The following is a 16,813-nucleotide window of genomic DNA, read 5'->3' as shown; positions in this document are numbered from 1 at the left end:
TATCTGATTTCATTTAGCATGTTTTAAAGGTCCATCCACATATCAAACAGGAATGTGCTTCATATTTGGTGGAAGTGTAAAAAGTATTCCTTTTAATGACTGTATATTTCACAGTATATTGTACACATTAACCATTTGTTGGTGGACACACAGGTTTCTACTTTGGACTGTTGAGAATGCTGCAGTAAACACCATACAAGTATGAGTACTTTTTTTTGAGACAGAGTCTCACTCTTGTCACCCAGGCTGGAGTGCAGTGATGCAATCTTGGCTCACTGCAACCTCCACCTCCTGGGTTCAAGCGGTTCTCCTGCCTCAGCCTCCCAAGTAGCTGGGATTACAGGTGCCCGCCACCACATCCGGCTAATTTTTGTCTTTTTAGTGGAGATGGGGTTTCACCATGTTGGCCAGGCTGGTCTTCGACTCCTGACCTTAGGTGATCCGCCTGCCTAGGCTGCCCAAAGTGCTGAGATTAGAGGTGTAAGACACCACACCAGGCCTCCATTCTTGTCTTTAATTCCTTTTGTATAGTCATCCCTCAGTATCCATGGGGGTACTGGTTCCAGGACTTTCCATGGATACCAGAATCTGAGGATACTCAAGTCCCTGACATAAAACGGCATGGTTATTTGTATATAACCTACACATCCTGCATAATTTAGCCATCTAGCTCTAGGTTAACTTGTAATACCTAATACAATGTAAATACTATGTAAACAGCTGTTACACTGTATTGTTTAGGGAGTAAGTCTGTACATGGTCAGGAAACAATTTTTCCCAATTGTTTTTGATCCAAGGTTGACTAAATCCATGGATGTGAAACCCAAAAAGGAGGGCCAGCTCTGGGTCATGTGGTAATTCCATGTTTAGCTTTTTTTTTTCTACTGCAACTGCAACGTTTTACATTACCACCAACAAAGTACAGAGAGTTCCAATTTCTCCATATTCTATTTTCCATTTTTTGGATCAGCGCTATCCTAGTAGGTATGAAGTAGTATCTGGTTTTTATGTGCATTTCCTTTATGACTGACAAATGCCGAAAACATGAGATTTGTAAAAAATTTTAAGTGTCCTATAAACAATGCTTTTTCTTTTTTTTTTTTTGAGACAGAGTCTTGCTGTCACCCAGGCTGGAGTGCAATGGCATGATCTTGGTTCACTGCAACCTCCTGACCTGGGTTCGAGCAATTCTGCCTCAGCCTCTCGAGTAGCTGCAACTACAGGTGAGTGCTACTGGCTAACGTTTGTACCTTTAGTAAAGTACACCACGTTTTCACCAAGGTGGCCAGGCTAGTCTCAAACTCCTGACCTCAGGTGATCTGCCTGCCCTGTCCTGCCAAAGTGCTGGGATCACAGTTATAAGCCACCGTGCCCAGCCCTAAACAATGCTCTTGAATGTATTAAAACACAGGTTAAGAAATTTTTAGAATTTGTACATAAACCCATTGAAAACTGAAATCTGTCACAAGCACTTTTCTGAACATCTGCTTCACGTCTCTAACTTTAGGGGAGCTGTGGCTGTCTGGCACAGACTAAAAGGAAGTTGACAAACATGGATGGGTTGGGAACCTTACTTTTTAAACACAAAGTTCTCCTTCTTAAGCTTGTATTCTTTATGAGAACTTGTTCTCTCATGCTCACTCCAATGTATGCATAGTTTTCTAAGTCCCCTTCTTCTTGGCTCATTACCCAGTCCTCCACTTTTACTCTCCATCCTATTTAATATTAAATATTTAACTATAGTTCAACAGTATTTTTGTATCACTCATTCAGACTAGCTAAAATCAAGTTATGTATCTTAAAAGCCAAAACTTGATGATCTGGGGGAAAAAAAAAGCCTGTAGTGACACACATTGGAGATGCTTTGTAATTAGTATATTAAGGAGACAATACATTTCAAGAATTGCTTAAATTCTGATACCGATTTAAGCATGTGAACATATGAGACTTTTAAACATACAATTAAAGCTATTCATCATAATTTGCTATACTACCAACATTACTTTGGAGCATAAGTTTAAAGTAATCCTGTAACATACCTAAAGAACACCTTCCTATATTATGCATGCAAATTACTTCTCCACGTAAAGGTCTTTTCACTTTAATTTCTACATTACCCAGCTCTGAAGTCACTACTCGGGCTTATGGTCCACAGACAAGGAGGGGGGCAAATGGCCAGGACTGGTCAAGATATATATGGATATATATATATATATATGAATGGCACAGCAGAAGGAAACACAATTCTGGAAGTGCAAGCCTTCAAGAAGCAGCATATTATGATAAACCCCTCCTACAGAAAGGTATCATTTTTATCACTGATACCACAGGATAAATTATATATTACGCCATCTTCAAGTAACAGTTGAGGCAATAGAATAAATGCAAAGGCATTACAATGAATCCCACTTAATACAAAGAACTATACAGACCAACACTTCTCTACAAATTTTTTTTTTTCCTCATTGCCAGTTAAATACAGAGTTTTACTTTCATAGCTTAACAATGAAGGGTCATACACTGAAGCCAACACATATACCTGGCATTTCAGTCTAAGCTTGTCCACGTACATAGCTGAAGTCAATTACAAGGTTTGGCCTAGAAATGCTAGGGGAACTTCTTCGTAGTTTTTACAGGTATTAAACTTCATCTTGCACACTGAAGTCATCATACATACAGGGCAAAGTCAGAGCTTTTATATTTGCGTTTATTCTTCATTTAACTTTTTAAAACACTACTATAGTTGAATATTAAAACAAAAACAAGAGCAAGTAGTGAGCATATTATGATTACAGTCCTTCACTTATTCACTAATGCACATTAAATGCCAGCAGTGTGTGTTATTCACTGGCCCATTAAGAGGTCTGACACTGAACACCACCTCTGGGATGATGTTCATCATCCTCATATGCTTCTCCATTGTAATGGCGCCGTCTTTCCTGATTTGGATCAAAGTCCACCAGTTCTACTTGATCCATCTCATCAGTCTCTTCCACTTCCTTCCTCTCGGGTAGGAGTTTTTCCAGCAAAGACAGTTTATCAGGAGAGAGAAAGCCATTCTCAGGAAAGTTTACCTTCGAAAGAAATTTTTACTGTTCAATCCGATTTCATCATTAGCTCCTTAGTATCATTAGTATCATGGACCCACTTTCCCCAGAAAAAGACATGTAAACATGTAATATTTAGGTGAATCTGCCAATCTCAGAACAGGCTCTTAAAAGGCACAGTGCATAGCATACTCTGAACTAGAGCTCAAGGATTAGGACCAAAAGCCAGGCTTTATTAAAAATGATTGCATTAAATAAAGCTGCACTTTAACCACCATTGTTCTACCCAGCAAACTGACTTTTTAATACCAAAACCCATCCTGCAACAGCCTAACTCTTCTTACGAGATATTTAAACAAAGCTATTCTAACTCTCAAATGGGTAGTTCTTTCTTATCCAAAGATGTTTTTAGGCCAGATGCGGTGGCTCATACAATTGGGATGACAAATCCCAACACTTTGGGAGGCTGAGGTGGGCAGATCACCTGAGGTCAGGAATTTGAGACCAGCCTGGCCAATATGGTGAAACCCCAACTCTACTAAAAAGCCTAGCGTGGCAGCAGGCACCTGTAATCCCAGCTACTCAGGAGGCTGAGGCAGGAGACTTGCCTGAACCCAGGAGGTGGAGGTTACAGTGATCCAGGATTGCACCACTGCACTCCAGCCTGGGTGACAGAGCAAGACTCCGTCTCAAAAAGGAAAAAAAAGTTTTAATTAATATTTTTGTGGTGACAGGCCAATTTAAGACTGAGGAAAATGACTGGATTGCTTTATACCTATTAACAAATCAAGCATTACACTACTCTGCCAAGAAATCTGCAATTATTGTAAAGTGCCTCTGAACTTTAAGATGCCAGTTACAACCTTTCATTAGTAAAATACCCACTTAGTCCCACACACCCCTCCCACAACCTATCTTTAAATATCCAATTAATGATGCAAAAAAACCCATCCTCAACAAAGAATGCTCAACATGACAGGAGTTAAGTATTATTAGGTAATTTTTTTTTTTTTGAGACAGGGTCTCATTCTGTCACCCAGGTTGAAGTACAGTGACATGATCTTGGTTCACTAAAGCCTTGACCACCTAGGCTTAAGCAATCCTCCCACTTCAGCCTCCCAAGTAGCTGGGACTATAGGTGCATGCCACCATGCCTGGCTAATTTTTGTATTTTTTGTAGAGATGGGGTTTTGCCATGTTGCCCAGGCTCGCCTTGAACTCCTGAGCTCAAGTGATCCACCTGTCTCGGCCTCCCAAAACATTGGGATTATAGGCGTGTGCCAGTGGCACGTGGCCAGATCCATGTATTTCTTGCTGAGTAACAAAAAATTTAAGTTTCAGGTTGCTTGGCATTCAGAAATTTTAATTTTTTTTTTTTTTTTTTTTTTTTTGAAAGAGACAGGGTTTCACTATGTTGCCCAGACTGTTCTCAAACTCCTGGACTCAAGGGATCCTCCTGCCTCAGCCTCTCAAAATGCGGGGATTACAGGCATGAGCTACTGTACCTGGCTGAAATTTTACTTTTTTATCAGGTTTTAGTAAGCTAATTTTCTCAAATATTCTTAAAGTACTTTACAGCTTACCTTAAATTCGATGATTAGGCGACCCTTTTCATATGGTCTACGATAAATTGGCATGCCTTCATTTAGTACACACTTAATATCTCCATGCTTGACAATCTGACCTGAAAACATTGAAGCCAAGTTCTTTAAGTACGGTCACATTTTTATGAGGCAGGGAATATAAAGAACAAGAGCACTGTCCTAGCTCATTGGCAGGAATAAAACTTACGTGGCAAAACAATCCTGTTACCTTTCACTTACGGGTTTTCCAAGGGCTGCCAAGAAAGCCAAAACTTCATCTCAGCCCAGAGGAGGATATGTAACCAAGAAAGAAAAATAATGGGTTTCCCTCAGTGCCTATAACTACACTTTGTTATTGGGAGACAAGGAAAATACTAGAATAGAAAAGAGAAGCTTAAGCTTGCCTAGTTCCCATACCTGGATGAGAGGTGATGACTATGGTTCGGTTGTCAAGAGTGGATATCGGCTTCTGGAAGCCACACAATGCTTCAACCAGCTGTATGTCCATACACATGAAAAGGTCTTCTCCTCGTCTGCGTAAAATATGACACATTATTTATATTTTTCAAATCACCAATCAGTAGATGTACTAAAGCGGGCTGTTTTTTTGTTTAATAAAAGCAAAGGGTCTTTTACAAAGACACCCTTTTCTTCCCCCATTGTAAAAATCAAACAGAGCAGAGATCTGGGAAGAACATACATGTGGAACCTGCCAGCCCTGTTTCCTAGATAAGGTTTCAAAGTCATTCCACACATTCTAGGCAGCCTTTACCATTTACCATCTGTGAATTGTTTCATTACCTAATTTTAAATCTGGTTTCTCAGAGGAAAAAAAAAACACAAAAAACTCTTACAAGAGTGAGGGTTAGGCCGGGCGCTGTGGTTCGCATCTGTAATTCCAGCACTTTGGGAGGATGTGGAGGGTGGATCACCTAAGGTCTGGAGTTCAAGACCAGCCTGGCCAACATGGTGAAATCCCATCTCTACTAAAAATACAGAAAATCAGCCAGGCATGGTGCCGCACACCTGTAGTCCCAGCTACTCGGGAGGCTGAGGCAGGAGAATCACTTGAACCTGGAGGCAGAGGTTGCAGTGAGTTGAGATCATGCCACCGCACTCTAGCCCGGGCAGGGTCCTAGATAATTTAGGCTCTGTGAAATTAAACAATGAGGATACGTCCAATTTAAAGGGACTGTAAGAATTTCCTCATTGATGTACCTGAAATAATAGTTCCTGGCATATTGTGAGTGAACACAGCCTTTCATATTTAATGTAATAGCCCACTTCCTCCTCCTCATGCTTAGCCTTTCCTCTTTTCCAACCCACATTAATAGAACACCTTTAGGCCAGGCGCAGTGGCTCAGACCTGTAATCCCAACACTTTCGGAGGCCGAGGCGGGTGGATTACCTAAGGTCAGGAGTTCGATGCCAGCCTGGTCAACATGGTGAAACCCGTCTCTACTAAAAATACAAAAATTAGCTGGGCATGGTGGCGGGCACCTGTAATCCCAGCTACTCGGGAGGCTGAGGTGAGAGAATCGCTTGAACCCAGGAGTTGGAGGCTGCCGTGAGCCAAGATCGCACCATTGCACTCCAGCCTGGGCTTAAGTGAAACTCCGTCTCAAAAAAAAAAATAAATAAATAAATAAAACATCTTTAATCTTTAATACTCTTCTCAAATGACAGCATCAAAATCCTGAGCTTGACAACATTTCCCATTGTCCTCAGACATTTGTAAAATATTAATCTTTTTTTTGAGACCAAGTTTTGCTCTTTTTGCCCAGGCTGGAGTGCAATGGCGCCATCTCAACTCACTGCGAACTCCGCGCCTCTCCGGTTCAAGTGATTCTCCTGCCTCAGGGACTGCCACCACGCCTGGTTAATTTCTGTATTTTTAACAGAGATGGCATTTCATCATGTTGGCTAGGCTGGTCTTGAACTCCTGACCACCCGCCTTGGCCTCCCAAAGTGCTGGGATTACAGGCATGAGCCACCAAACCCAGCCAAAATATTATTTCATTCTAAACCAGTTAAGATGTTCCCAATTTCACCTCCAGTCCGTTTTAAAAAAAAGAAAGATGGGCTCTTACTGTCACCCAGGCTAGAATGCAGTGGCATGATCATAATCTTGAACTCCTGAGTTCAAGCTACTCTCCTGCCTCGGCCTCCCCAGTAGCTAGGACTCCTGGCCTCAAGTGATCCTCCCACCTCAGCCTCCCAAGTTGCTGGGAATATAGCATGCACAGAGGGTCTGTTATGTTAGCCATGGACATATTTGATACAAACATGTGCTGTTAATCATCAATTTTTCTTGTGCTTCAGTGTTCATCATACTCATTATTTAGTTCAAAATGGTAGACTTGAATTTATACTTAGTATTGCTCCAATTTAAGTTTCCTACAGAGATGCTTTTGGGTATTTACAATTAAAAACAATTCAACTTTATCATAAACTTGGGATTGAAAACTGGTGAGAGTTTTAAGGCACTTAAATTGTTTTACAAAGATTGAGGGCAAATTTTTGTCCAGGGATGTTTTCCCAGCCATCTGCTCTTTAGGTTCACACAAAACATCTAATTGAAACACATTTTCAACGTTCCATACTTAGAGACAAAAAGCTAAAAATCTGATCCTATGTATTCAACTTCTTATGATCCAAACAATGGTTAACAATCTTTTTCCAGGAAATAGGTTCCAAAAGTAACGGAAAACACTTTTAAAAAAACAAACAAAAAAAACAAACCAAAACCAACAACCCAAATATGTAAGACATCAGTTTGAGTGGTTGATAAAAGTCTTTACCGAGTAAAAACAGCATGGTCCTTCTGATCTAACACAATGATAATATCGCCTGGCTCCAGTCCTGGTTCTTGGTCTCCTTCACCATGGAATGTTATCTTCTGGCCATCCTTCATGCCTAAAAACATTAATTTTATACTCTTATTAAATATCCAACTAAGGTCAGAATCATAAAATCTATACATAAATATTTGTTTATGCGTAAAAATCACAGAAATGACTAAGAAAGCCCACTTAAGTAGTTCAGTCCAATCTGCTCCTGAAAAAACGTATCATAGTGGAGAACACAAACTCTAGAGGCAAAGAGACCAGCCTTCAAATCTCAGAGCTGCTATTCACTGGTTGGATTACCCTGGGGAAGCTGCATATCCTTTCCAAGTTTCAACTTTCCCACAGACACCTACACCTCATTAGCAATGTTGAGAGTATTAACTAAACAGGTATATGCTGGTACTAAACCATGACTGGCAAACACTGGTTATAACCAAAAAATGTTAATTAACTATTTCAATTTCATTACTTATAACACATCAAATTACTTCTATTAAGTCTAACAGCAATGTAAATCAAGACCCTTCTCTCTATTGTAGTATCTATATATAAAACTAAAAAAATTTTAAATCTATCTTTTCTTGAGGTAGGATCTTGCTCTCTTCTGTTGCCTAGGCTGGAGTGCAGTGGCACAAACATGGCTCACTGCAGCCTCCATCTCCTGGGCTCAAGTGATCCTCCCACCTCAGCCTCCCGAGTAGCTGGGGACCAGCTTTTAAAAAAATTTTTTTTTAAATAGAGATGGGGGTTCTCATGTCACTCAGGCTAGTCTTGAACTACTGGGCTCAAGGGATCCTCCTGTCTCAGCCTCCTATAGTGTTAGGATTACAGACCTGAGCCCCTGTGCCTGAAAATCCATATTTTTAAGAACTATTCAGTATAGTCCCCTTAAAAAAACGTTAACTACATTTTGGGGGGCAGAGTCAGGAGGATACCCTGAGGATAGCACCCTGGAGCACAGGAGTTCGAGCCCTTGTGTCATTTAAATTAAAACAAGCAAACAAAACAATCAGCAAGAGACCCTCCCTTAGCCCATGTGGTCCATAAAACACAGGGAGAGGAGTATTTTCTAACAGGGCAAAAAATTCTTAAACATGCTTTTTTTTTTTTTTTAAACTGAGACTTCCCTACCCCTCACCTCTGACCCACATATTTTAGTTCAGTAAGGGTTTGGACAACAACTCTTACAAACATAACTCATGTAAGAAAACCTGTGTTTGTAGAGTGTTACACTGAAGCAGTTATCTCCTGATTATTTCCCAAGATCACTCTGGTTACCTAACAGAGCAATCGTGTTTCCCCTTTTAGTATGGAAAATATTAATCCTGTATAAAAGAGCCAACAGTATAATGAATTCCTACATATCCATCCAATTTAGCTTCAGCAGTTTCTAACTCATGACTAATATTTCATGTATTATGCCCCTACCCATGGCCCCCACATATACTTTCAAGTAAACTCCAACCACATCCATTAACCCACAAATACTTCAGTATGTACCTCTTAAATAAGGACTTAAAAGCACTATCATTATCATACACTGACAAAATTAAACAATCTCTCTTTAATCGTGTATTGAGGCAAAATAACTTGTTATGCTAGGAAAGCAAACTCAGCTAGGTTTTCCTGAATGAAGAGCAAGGGTAGGCATAGCACAAACGCCTTCACTTGCTGAGGGCATTAATTTCAAGTTCTCACTTAGAGTTCATTGTTGATAGGTTCTTTCCCCCTCGGCTGTGTTACAGTGACATGACATTATTTGAGGACCTGCATGACATTATTCGAGGTTATTCTGCTAGAAGTCTCAGTTTCCAAGAACCTATGAACAACGTTAAGACTTACTCTATAAGCTATTGGTATCAAGAACACCTCAAAGTATAAACCCCAGGCATGGGCCCACTAAGCGGGAAACATATTAAGTTCAACAACTGGCCAAGAAAACTTATTTTTACCTTTCAATGTACTACATTCTTGGGTGGAAAACCCTGGGGGTCAGAGAGGCCAGTATAGTGAATCACATGATAGAATCCTATTGCAGCCACTTATGTTAATGTAGATTTGTATATTAACAGTTCCAGATTGGTATCATACCATAGTACAGTATAATAGTAGACCCATTTAAAAACAGCAAAATCTGAAAAGAGATTACCATAATGTTGATTTAAGTTTCCTTCTGGGGTTACATACAGTTCTTAAAATTTCTGCAATGTACTGCCGTAATACATTTTAAAAGGTTTTTGTAAGTTGACAAGAGTAAAATTTAAAAACTGACAAATCAAATCCCCCCCCCCCCCCCCAAAAAAAGGTTATATAATTATTTCTAAATCTGGAGCCCAATAGGTAGAGAAGTGTCAAGTCTAAAAAAAAAGGAAAAGTAGTCTAAATTCTTTCAAATCAATTAATGGAACATTTAAATACAATAGATGGGCAAGTAAGCCAATTAAGTGGGCCAATACGTTTATTTAAACAAGTCCAGGTCAGGTATGGCAGCACACGCCTGTAGTCCCAGTTACCTGGGAGGTTGAGGTAGGAGAATCGCTTGGAACTGGGAGGGGAGGTTAGAGTGAGCCAAGATGGCATCACTGCACTCAAGCCTGGGCAACAGAGCAAGACTCTATCTCAGGAAAAAAAACAAAGAACAGAAAACATGTCCATTAGTTTAAAAAATAAACATGAGGCCAGGTGTGGTAGCTCATGCCTGTAATCCTAGCACTTTGGAAGGTCGAGGCAGGTGATCACCTGAGGTCAGGTGTTCGAGATCAGCCTGGCCAACATGGTGAAACCCCGTCTCTACTAAAAATACAAAACATTAGCCAGGTGTGGTGCTGGGTGCCTGTAATCCCAGCTACTTGGTAGACTGAGGCAGAATTGCTTGAACCTGGGAGGCAGATGTTGCAATGAGCTGAGATCATGCCATTGCACATTCCAGCCTGGGAAATGAGCGCGAAACTGTCTCAGAAAAAACAAAAAAACCCATGAATTTCACATGAGACCCAATTCTTCACCTAACTCCCTTCTCAAATCCTTAAAAATATGCCTATCCCTTGATCTAATAACTCTTAATTAGGAATGTGTTCAAATAACTTCATTCTAATTTTTTAAAAGATGGAAGAACTATGGTTTAACAGCAGAGAATTAAGTTTGGAACGCTATTCAATCATTTACAGGACCACTGATTTCAAAAGATGATCCTGTTTATATTAAATGAGGAGATTCCTTATTTTTTATTAGTAATATACCAATATGCAAAATTATGTCTGGATGGGAAAACATTATATATTACGCTGCTAAGATCTATTTCTGAGTGATAGGATCATATATAACCTAACTAAGAATGGTTTTTTTTTGAGATGGAGTCTCACTCTGTTGCCCAGGCTGGAGTGCAGTGGCCGGGTCTCAGCTCACTGCAAGCTCCGCCTCCCGGGTTTACGCCATTCTCCTGCCTCAGCCTCCGGAGTAGCTGGGACTACAGGCGCCCGCCACCTCGCCCGGCTAGTTTTTTCTATTTTTTTTAGTAGAGACGGGGTTTCACCAGGTTAGCCAGGATGGTCTCGATCTCCTGACCTCATGATCCGCCCATCTCGGCCTCCCAAAGTGCTGGGATTACAGGCTTGAGCCGCCGCGCCCGGCCAAGAATGGTTTTTAAACTATAAAATATTAATAAATCTGCCACAGCATTCAAGACTTCAGAATAAGTAGCTCAGAACTCACCTTTGTCAATATGAACTTCTAGAATCTTCTTCTCTCGAACTATCTTCCTTCCATTGCAGCTTTTACATCTATCTTTAGGACTGATCCGCTCCCCATGGCCCTGGCACTCCATGCACACAGACTGAATTTGCTGAACCATTCCAGGTCCTATCTGATGAATTCTTATTTGCATTCCAGTACCTCGGCAATTGGGACAGCACTCTACTGCTCCTTTCTTACCTCCTCTACCTAAATGTAAAAAGAAAATTGAATAACGTATGAATTAGTGTATACAGTAGTAAATGTTTTAAGAAGACAACTCCTAAATGCTGTACTTTTAATATTTTCAAAGTCTGATGGAATGCTACCCTCTGAATATATAACTGATGAAATCATTTTAATGAGTTTTATTCTTATTAGAACATACTTCATTTCCAATAACTAACTTTTACTTATTACAAAAAAGATACCAAGCTAGCTTGATCCCAATTATATTTAAAATATACACAGAAAAATGTGCTGTTATTTCTTTAGGTGGCAGGTTTTCAGTTGTTTTTCTTTATATCAGCCCTCCCCTCGCCCAAAATCTACGTAGTGTACGTGAGTCAATTTTACATATCCAGGAAGTCTTAGCTCCATTTTCAGGTGTCATATTAAAGACGTTTAAAAAAACAAAAAACAAAACAAAAAAAACCCGTACCTTCACATTTGTCACAAATCACATTCTTTTGCAGAGCCAGTTTTCTTGTTGCACCATTATATAAGTCTTCTAGGGTTACTGAGAGCTGATGTACAACATTTTTGCCTAAAACAAAGTATTTCTCATTACAAATCTGTTTTGATGTTGAATCTTACTTATTTGTGCTAAAGGCGCTATAAAGAATGTGAAAAGATAATAAAAGATGAGCCTCACAGGGTACATCTGTTGACTACCTACTATATACACAGAATATCCTCAAACTGTGATGTAATCACAGATGAGAGAAAATCAGGTCAGAAATTAAATATTTGCCTAAGGGCATAGACATGACCATCTTGGAAATATGGTAAGCAGAAACATTAACCTCAAAGTCACTTGAGAAAAACCAACGTTATTTAAAAGGGCACATTTCACAATAATCCAAACATTCATTTCTGTCACAATATATTCTTTGAAGCTTTCACTTCGTACCGTATTGAGCAACGTGACCAATTACTTCATCCAAAAATTCTGTAGCACAGTAAATTCTCATCAATCAAGATTGGCCAGGGAAGTTGATGCATTTATTGAGTCACAACAGAAGAGTTATCAATTTCTACTTCTTCCTGATTTAGTAGAAAACAGCCCATTTATTGCTGGGCCAGCACCGGTTGTTTTAAAGGCCAAATTTCTCATACCTTTTATACTAGCACTGCCCAACAGAACTTTCTGCAGTGATAAACATTTCATATCTGTTCTATCCAACACAGCAGCCACCAATCACATGTGCTTACTGAGCATGTAAATGTGGCCATTTAGACTAAGAAACTGTAATTTTGTTTTTTTCTTAAATTAATGGAGCCACACATGGCCAGTGGCTCCTAAGGAGTGCCTTACTTCACTTAAATCAGAATGGGAAATGGAAGGTCAAGATCTCATAAGGACACTGAGGTTAGAAATATGAAGTCACCTGCTAATAAATTAGTAAGTTCCTAGCTAGTGATCCTTCCACAAGGACTTATTCACAATATTATTGCCTTTCCACCAACTGAAAAAAGTTCTCAAACTCGTTTCTGTTCATGCCTAAAGAACATTTTTACTTTATAATCAAGCATGAAACACCATTAATTATGTCCTTCTGCTTATAGCTCCACCTTTAGTTTTGGCACGCTAAAATCTAGCTGCCCTTATTTTGTACAGTGTTGAGAATATAAGGAAGGAAAAATAAAGCTTCTAGAGCTTGGGGAAGCACATTTCCCCAAAAATAACCTCTCTATATGATCTAAAGCCACCTAAAAGAGCTTGCCAATGTTAACCTGCAGGTCAGTTCTTTGTAAGGTAAGTGAAAAACCACCACTACTTTTTTGTGGACAAATTCTACCAATTTACTAAGCAAGTGATTTGGATTATGGACTTTCTTTTTAAGGAGTTTAAATATCTTAGAAGCTCAAAGTGAAACTTAATGGCTTGGCCATTCATTCTAAAACTCGTTCTGCTCATCAGCCCTTGTTTGTATACACTATACTGGAAATAAAGTGAGACTAATTTCTCTTGACTTAAACACTTTATTCCTATGAGCAGTATTTCTAGAGCCCATAGGCCACTTTCCTGATAAATATAATACATAATTTTGACACAATAAAGCTGAAGCAACATTGGATAGGTGGCAGGCAACGAACCAGTTTTCAGCCCTGGCTCTGTTGGTTTGCTATATGAGCTTGAAGAAGTTTTACGTTTCTAAACTTTAACTTACTCTCATTTGAAAAAGGCCACTGTACCTACCACCATCGAATTCCTTTGGGGAGTGAGGGAACACCAAATAAGATCTGTAAAAAGGACTTGGAAAATTGTATTGCTATATACTTTCTCCTTTTTTGTTTTTTTGAGACGGAGTTTCGCTGTGTCGCCCAGGCTGGAGTGCAATGGTGCGATATCAGCTCACTGCAACTTCCACCTCCCGGGTTCAAGTGATTCTCCTGCTTGTCTCCCGAGTAACAGGGATTACAGGCAAGCACCACCATGCTTGGCTAATTTTTGTATTTTTTTTTTTTTTTTTGAGACAGAGATTCACTCTTGTTGCCCAGGCTGGAGTGCAGTGGCGTGATCTCGGTTCACTGCAACCTCTGCCTCCAGGGTTCAAGCGATTCTCCTGCCTCAGCCTCCAGAGTTGTTGGGATTGCAGGCGCCCACCACCACACCCAGCTAATTTTGTATTTTTTGTAGAGATGGGGTTTCACCATCTTGGCCAGGCTGGTCTCAAACCCTGACCTCACGTGATCCACCCACCTCGGCCTCCCAAAGTGCTGGGATTACAGGCGTGAGCCACAGCACCTGTTCTGTTCTCATAATTTGTTTGATAATATCTAAGATTTTTGGAAGCAGTCATTTGCTACCACTCTATTGGCTATTTTTTTAGGTCCTTTAAATATCTTTAAAAAAAAAAAAAAAAAAAGACACCATTGGCCGGGGGTGGTGGCTCACACCTGTAATCCCAGCACTCTGGGAGGCCAAGGCAGGCGGATCACCTGAGGTTGGCAGTTCAAGACCAGGGTGACCAACATGGTGAAACCCCATCTCTACAAAAATACAAAATTAGCCGGGTGTGGTGGCGCATGCCTGTAATCCCAGCTACTTGGGAGGCTGAGGCAGGAGAATCGCTTGAACCCGGGTGGTGGTTGCCCTGAGCTGAGACCAGGCCGTTGCTCTCCAGCCTGGGCAATAAGAGGGAAACTCCGTCTCAAAAACAAAAAACAAAACAACAACAACAACAAAAAACACGACACCATAAATCAGAGGCAATTTGTGGTCAGTTTGCAACATTATACCAACATGTAAACAAACATTTAAAATGGGTGATTTCTCAAAGATCTGCTCTGACCAACAGCTAACTTTAGTTAGCTGCACAGAAAGACTAGATTCTTACCTCTCCTTTCTCTCTGCATCCTTCCTCCTCCTCCAAAAAACATATCAAAGATGTCCATGGGGGAGCCAAAACCGCCACCTGCTCCACCCTCTTTAATTGCCTGTTCTCCTCCTTTGTCATACAATTCCCTTTTCTTTGCATCAGAGAGAACTTCGTAAGCTTGAGAAATCTGTTTAAACTGTTTGAGAAAAGAAAAATGAATTTTTTTTTAAAAAAAACAAGTGTTACCTAGCTACATTACACTTGATCTTAGCTAAGAAGACCGAGAAGTGATCATAATTCCTATATTAGATACTCAATTTCAGATCATAACAGAAATACTATACATCTGGCAATGAACTATTCAGATATGTTTAAGAGTATATACTACTCACCTTCTCTCCTTCATTTGGATTCTTATCAGGATGGTACTTCAAGGCCAGTTTCCTATAAGCCTTTTTCAATTCTTCCTGAGTAGCATTGGGTTTGACCCCCAAAACATCGTAGTAAGTTGTTTCTTTCACCATCTTCTACTGCCTGAAATAAGAAAACGCAACTTTAACCGGCTTTCAACTGGTAGTTTTTAATTAATAAAAATGAGAGCTAAGGCCGAACAATCTCTTTGCCAAATCCTATAATAAGAACACCACTTTCCCTACATTTCACCAAAAAGGTAACAATTCCTGGGATAATTCAGCTATAAACTCCAACAGACAAAACAAACTAATAATCATTACCGGGAAGGAAGTCGAGAGCCGCCTTCTAGCACCTGGTTCCCATTCTCCCACACCAAAGCTTCCATACTAATATAACACTATTAATATGGATTCTTCCCGTTTCCCCTAGAGGCGGTGACAGTTGTAACCAAAAGCAGCCCTGATATGGTCAGTCCACTGGTCATTGCACTATCACTGTCTTTGGTAAATCTGATAAACTCCATACACTTTCCAGAAAAAGACATCTGGGCACACAGTGGTGGGGGGAGAGGTTTATAAAACAGATTACCGGCTCCACACAGCAAACCCTCCACCGCCCACGGCTTACAGCTTCTCCACTTTCACGGCCAAATGCCTCTCGCCCCTCAGGCTGGCAGAGTTTACCTGCCAGGTTTCCCCTTGCACTTGGCGCCGACCGTTAAGATTTCCTTCTTTTCTCCCTCCCACCCTGGACCCAAGTGGCGGAGGGGAAAGCCCAGCCCTCAACAAAGAAGAGGAGGGGAGACAGAGAAAGAGAAAGCGAAAGCCGCAGCCTCCGCCCGGCTCCCCCCGCAGCCCCTTGCCCCTAGCTCTCTGTGCGCGTGCGCAGGGTCGCCAACCCCCCCCACCCCCCACCACCAAACAGCGAGCGCGGACGGGGAGGGGGGCCGCGGGGGCGCGCACGGACGGAGAGGCTAAGGCAGCAGCTCCTTGGAGATCCCAGGCTGGGTACGGAGGGAGGTCTAGGAAAGGTCTCGGGCCCATTCACTGTGCGTGGCGGGGACGGGTTGCCAGGGCACCGCACCAGCCCTCCAAAAGGGAAATCGTGGGCCCAGGAACTGACAACGCTCCTGCCCACGCGGCCAACGGCCTCCGGACCGCGGCTCCATCGGTTTCCCGGCGCCAATGGCGCCAGCCAGGGGACTGGGGAAAGCTCGAGGGCTCAGACTCACCGGTGCGGGCTGACGCCGGTGTGTGAGGGAGCGGGAAGGAGCGCGGAGCTGTGCGCAGCTCGGGCAGTTACCGCTCCTCCGCCTCTCACCGAGCGTTCTGGAAAGTTCCGCCCGGCGCGCCGCAGCCGTCGTCTTTTGTAGCCGAACCCTGGCGCGTCACCCGCCGGAAGTCCCGCCCCTCTCGGCCGCTGCCACCGCCCAGCGGTTACCTGGGCAACGGCGCGGGGGCGCACGGGTCGGGAGGAGCTGCGCCGAAAGGCCTTGTGGGGGTTGGTGCTAACCCGGCTTCCCGACGCTCGTGGAATCTTCTGGAGTCGTTTTCTCCACTCAGCAAGCCCGAGAGTGCGGAAGTCTCCGGCTGGTGGGGCATGGCTCAGGAGCAGTGCAAGTTCTAGGGTTCCCAAACCTGTGGGGT

The 16,813-nt window shown here is 41.8% G+C and overlaps 1 protein-coding gene across 1 annotated transcript; it reads right to left on the bottom strand.

Annotated features, from left to right (window-relative positions):
- Nucleotides 1–2,689: 2,689 nt before the first annotated feature.
- DNAJA1 (DnaJ heat shock protein family (Hsp40) member A1) lies at nucleotides 2,690–16,594 on the bottom strand. Its single transcript, XM_007969024.3, has 9 exons — nucleotides 16,399–16,594; nucleotides 15,146–15,287; nucleotides 14,772–14,949; nucleotides 11,870–11,974; nucleotides 11,191–11,418; nucleotides 7,432–7,546; nucleotides 5,048–5,163; nucleotides 4,631–4,731; nucleotides 2,690–3,074 (listed from the first exon to the last, which is right to left on the bottom strand). Exons 2-9 carry the CDS (start codon nucleotides 15,275–15,277, stop codon nucleotides 2,856–2,858), a joined length of 1,194 nt encoding a protein of 397 aa, XP_007967215.1. The 5' UTR covers nucleotides 15,278–15,287; nucleotides 16,399–16,594; the 3' UTR covers nucleotides 2,690–2,855.
- Nucleotides 16,595–16,813: the final 219 nt, after the last annotated feature.

This window comes from Chlorocebus sabaeus, chromosome 12 (assembly GCF_047675955.1).
Source record: "Chlorocebus sabaeus isolate Y175 chromosome 12, mChlSab1.0.hap1, whole genome shotgun sequence".
Lineage (NCBI taxonomy): Eukaryota > Metazoa > Chordata > Mammalia > Primates > Cercopithecidae > Chlorocebus > Chlorocebus sabaeus.
Note: the sequence above shows the minus strand (reverse complement) of the source record. Positions and strands in the feature narration are given on the sequence as shown.

Excerpts from the sequence above, each read along its gene's own strand:
- DNAJA1 (XM_007969024.3), bottom strand. The coding sequence starts at position 15,277 with ATGGTGAAAGAAACAACTTACTACGATGTTTTGGGGGTCAAACCCAAT. Across the intron at positions 11,419-11,869 it reads GATTTGTGACAAATGTGAAG|GTAGAGGAGGTAAGAAAGGA; the intron begins GTACGGGTTTTT and ends TTTTACATTTAG. Across the intron at positions 4,732-5,047 it reads AGTCATCACCTCTCATCCAG|GTCAGATTGTCAAGCATGGA; the intron begins GTATGGGAACTA and ends CAATGTTTTCAG.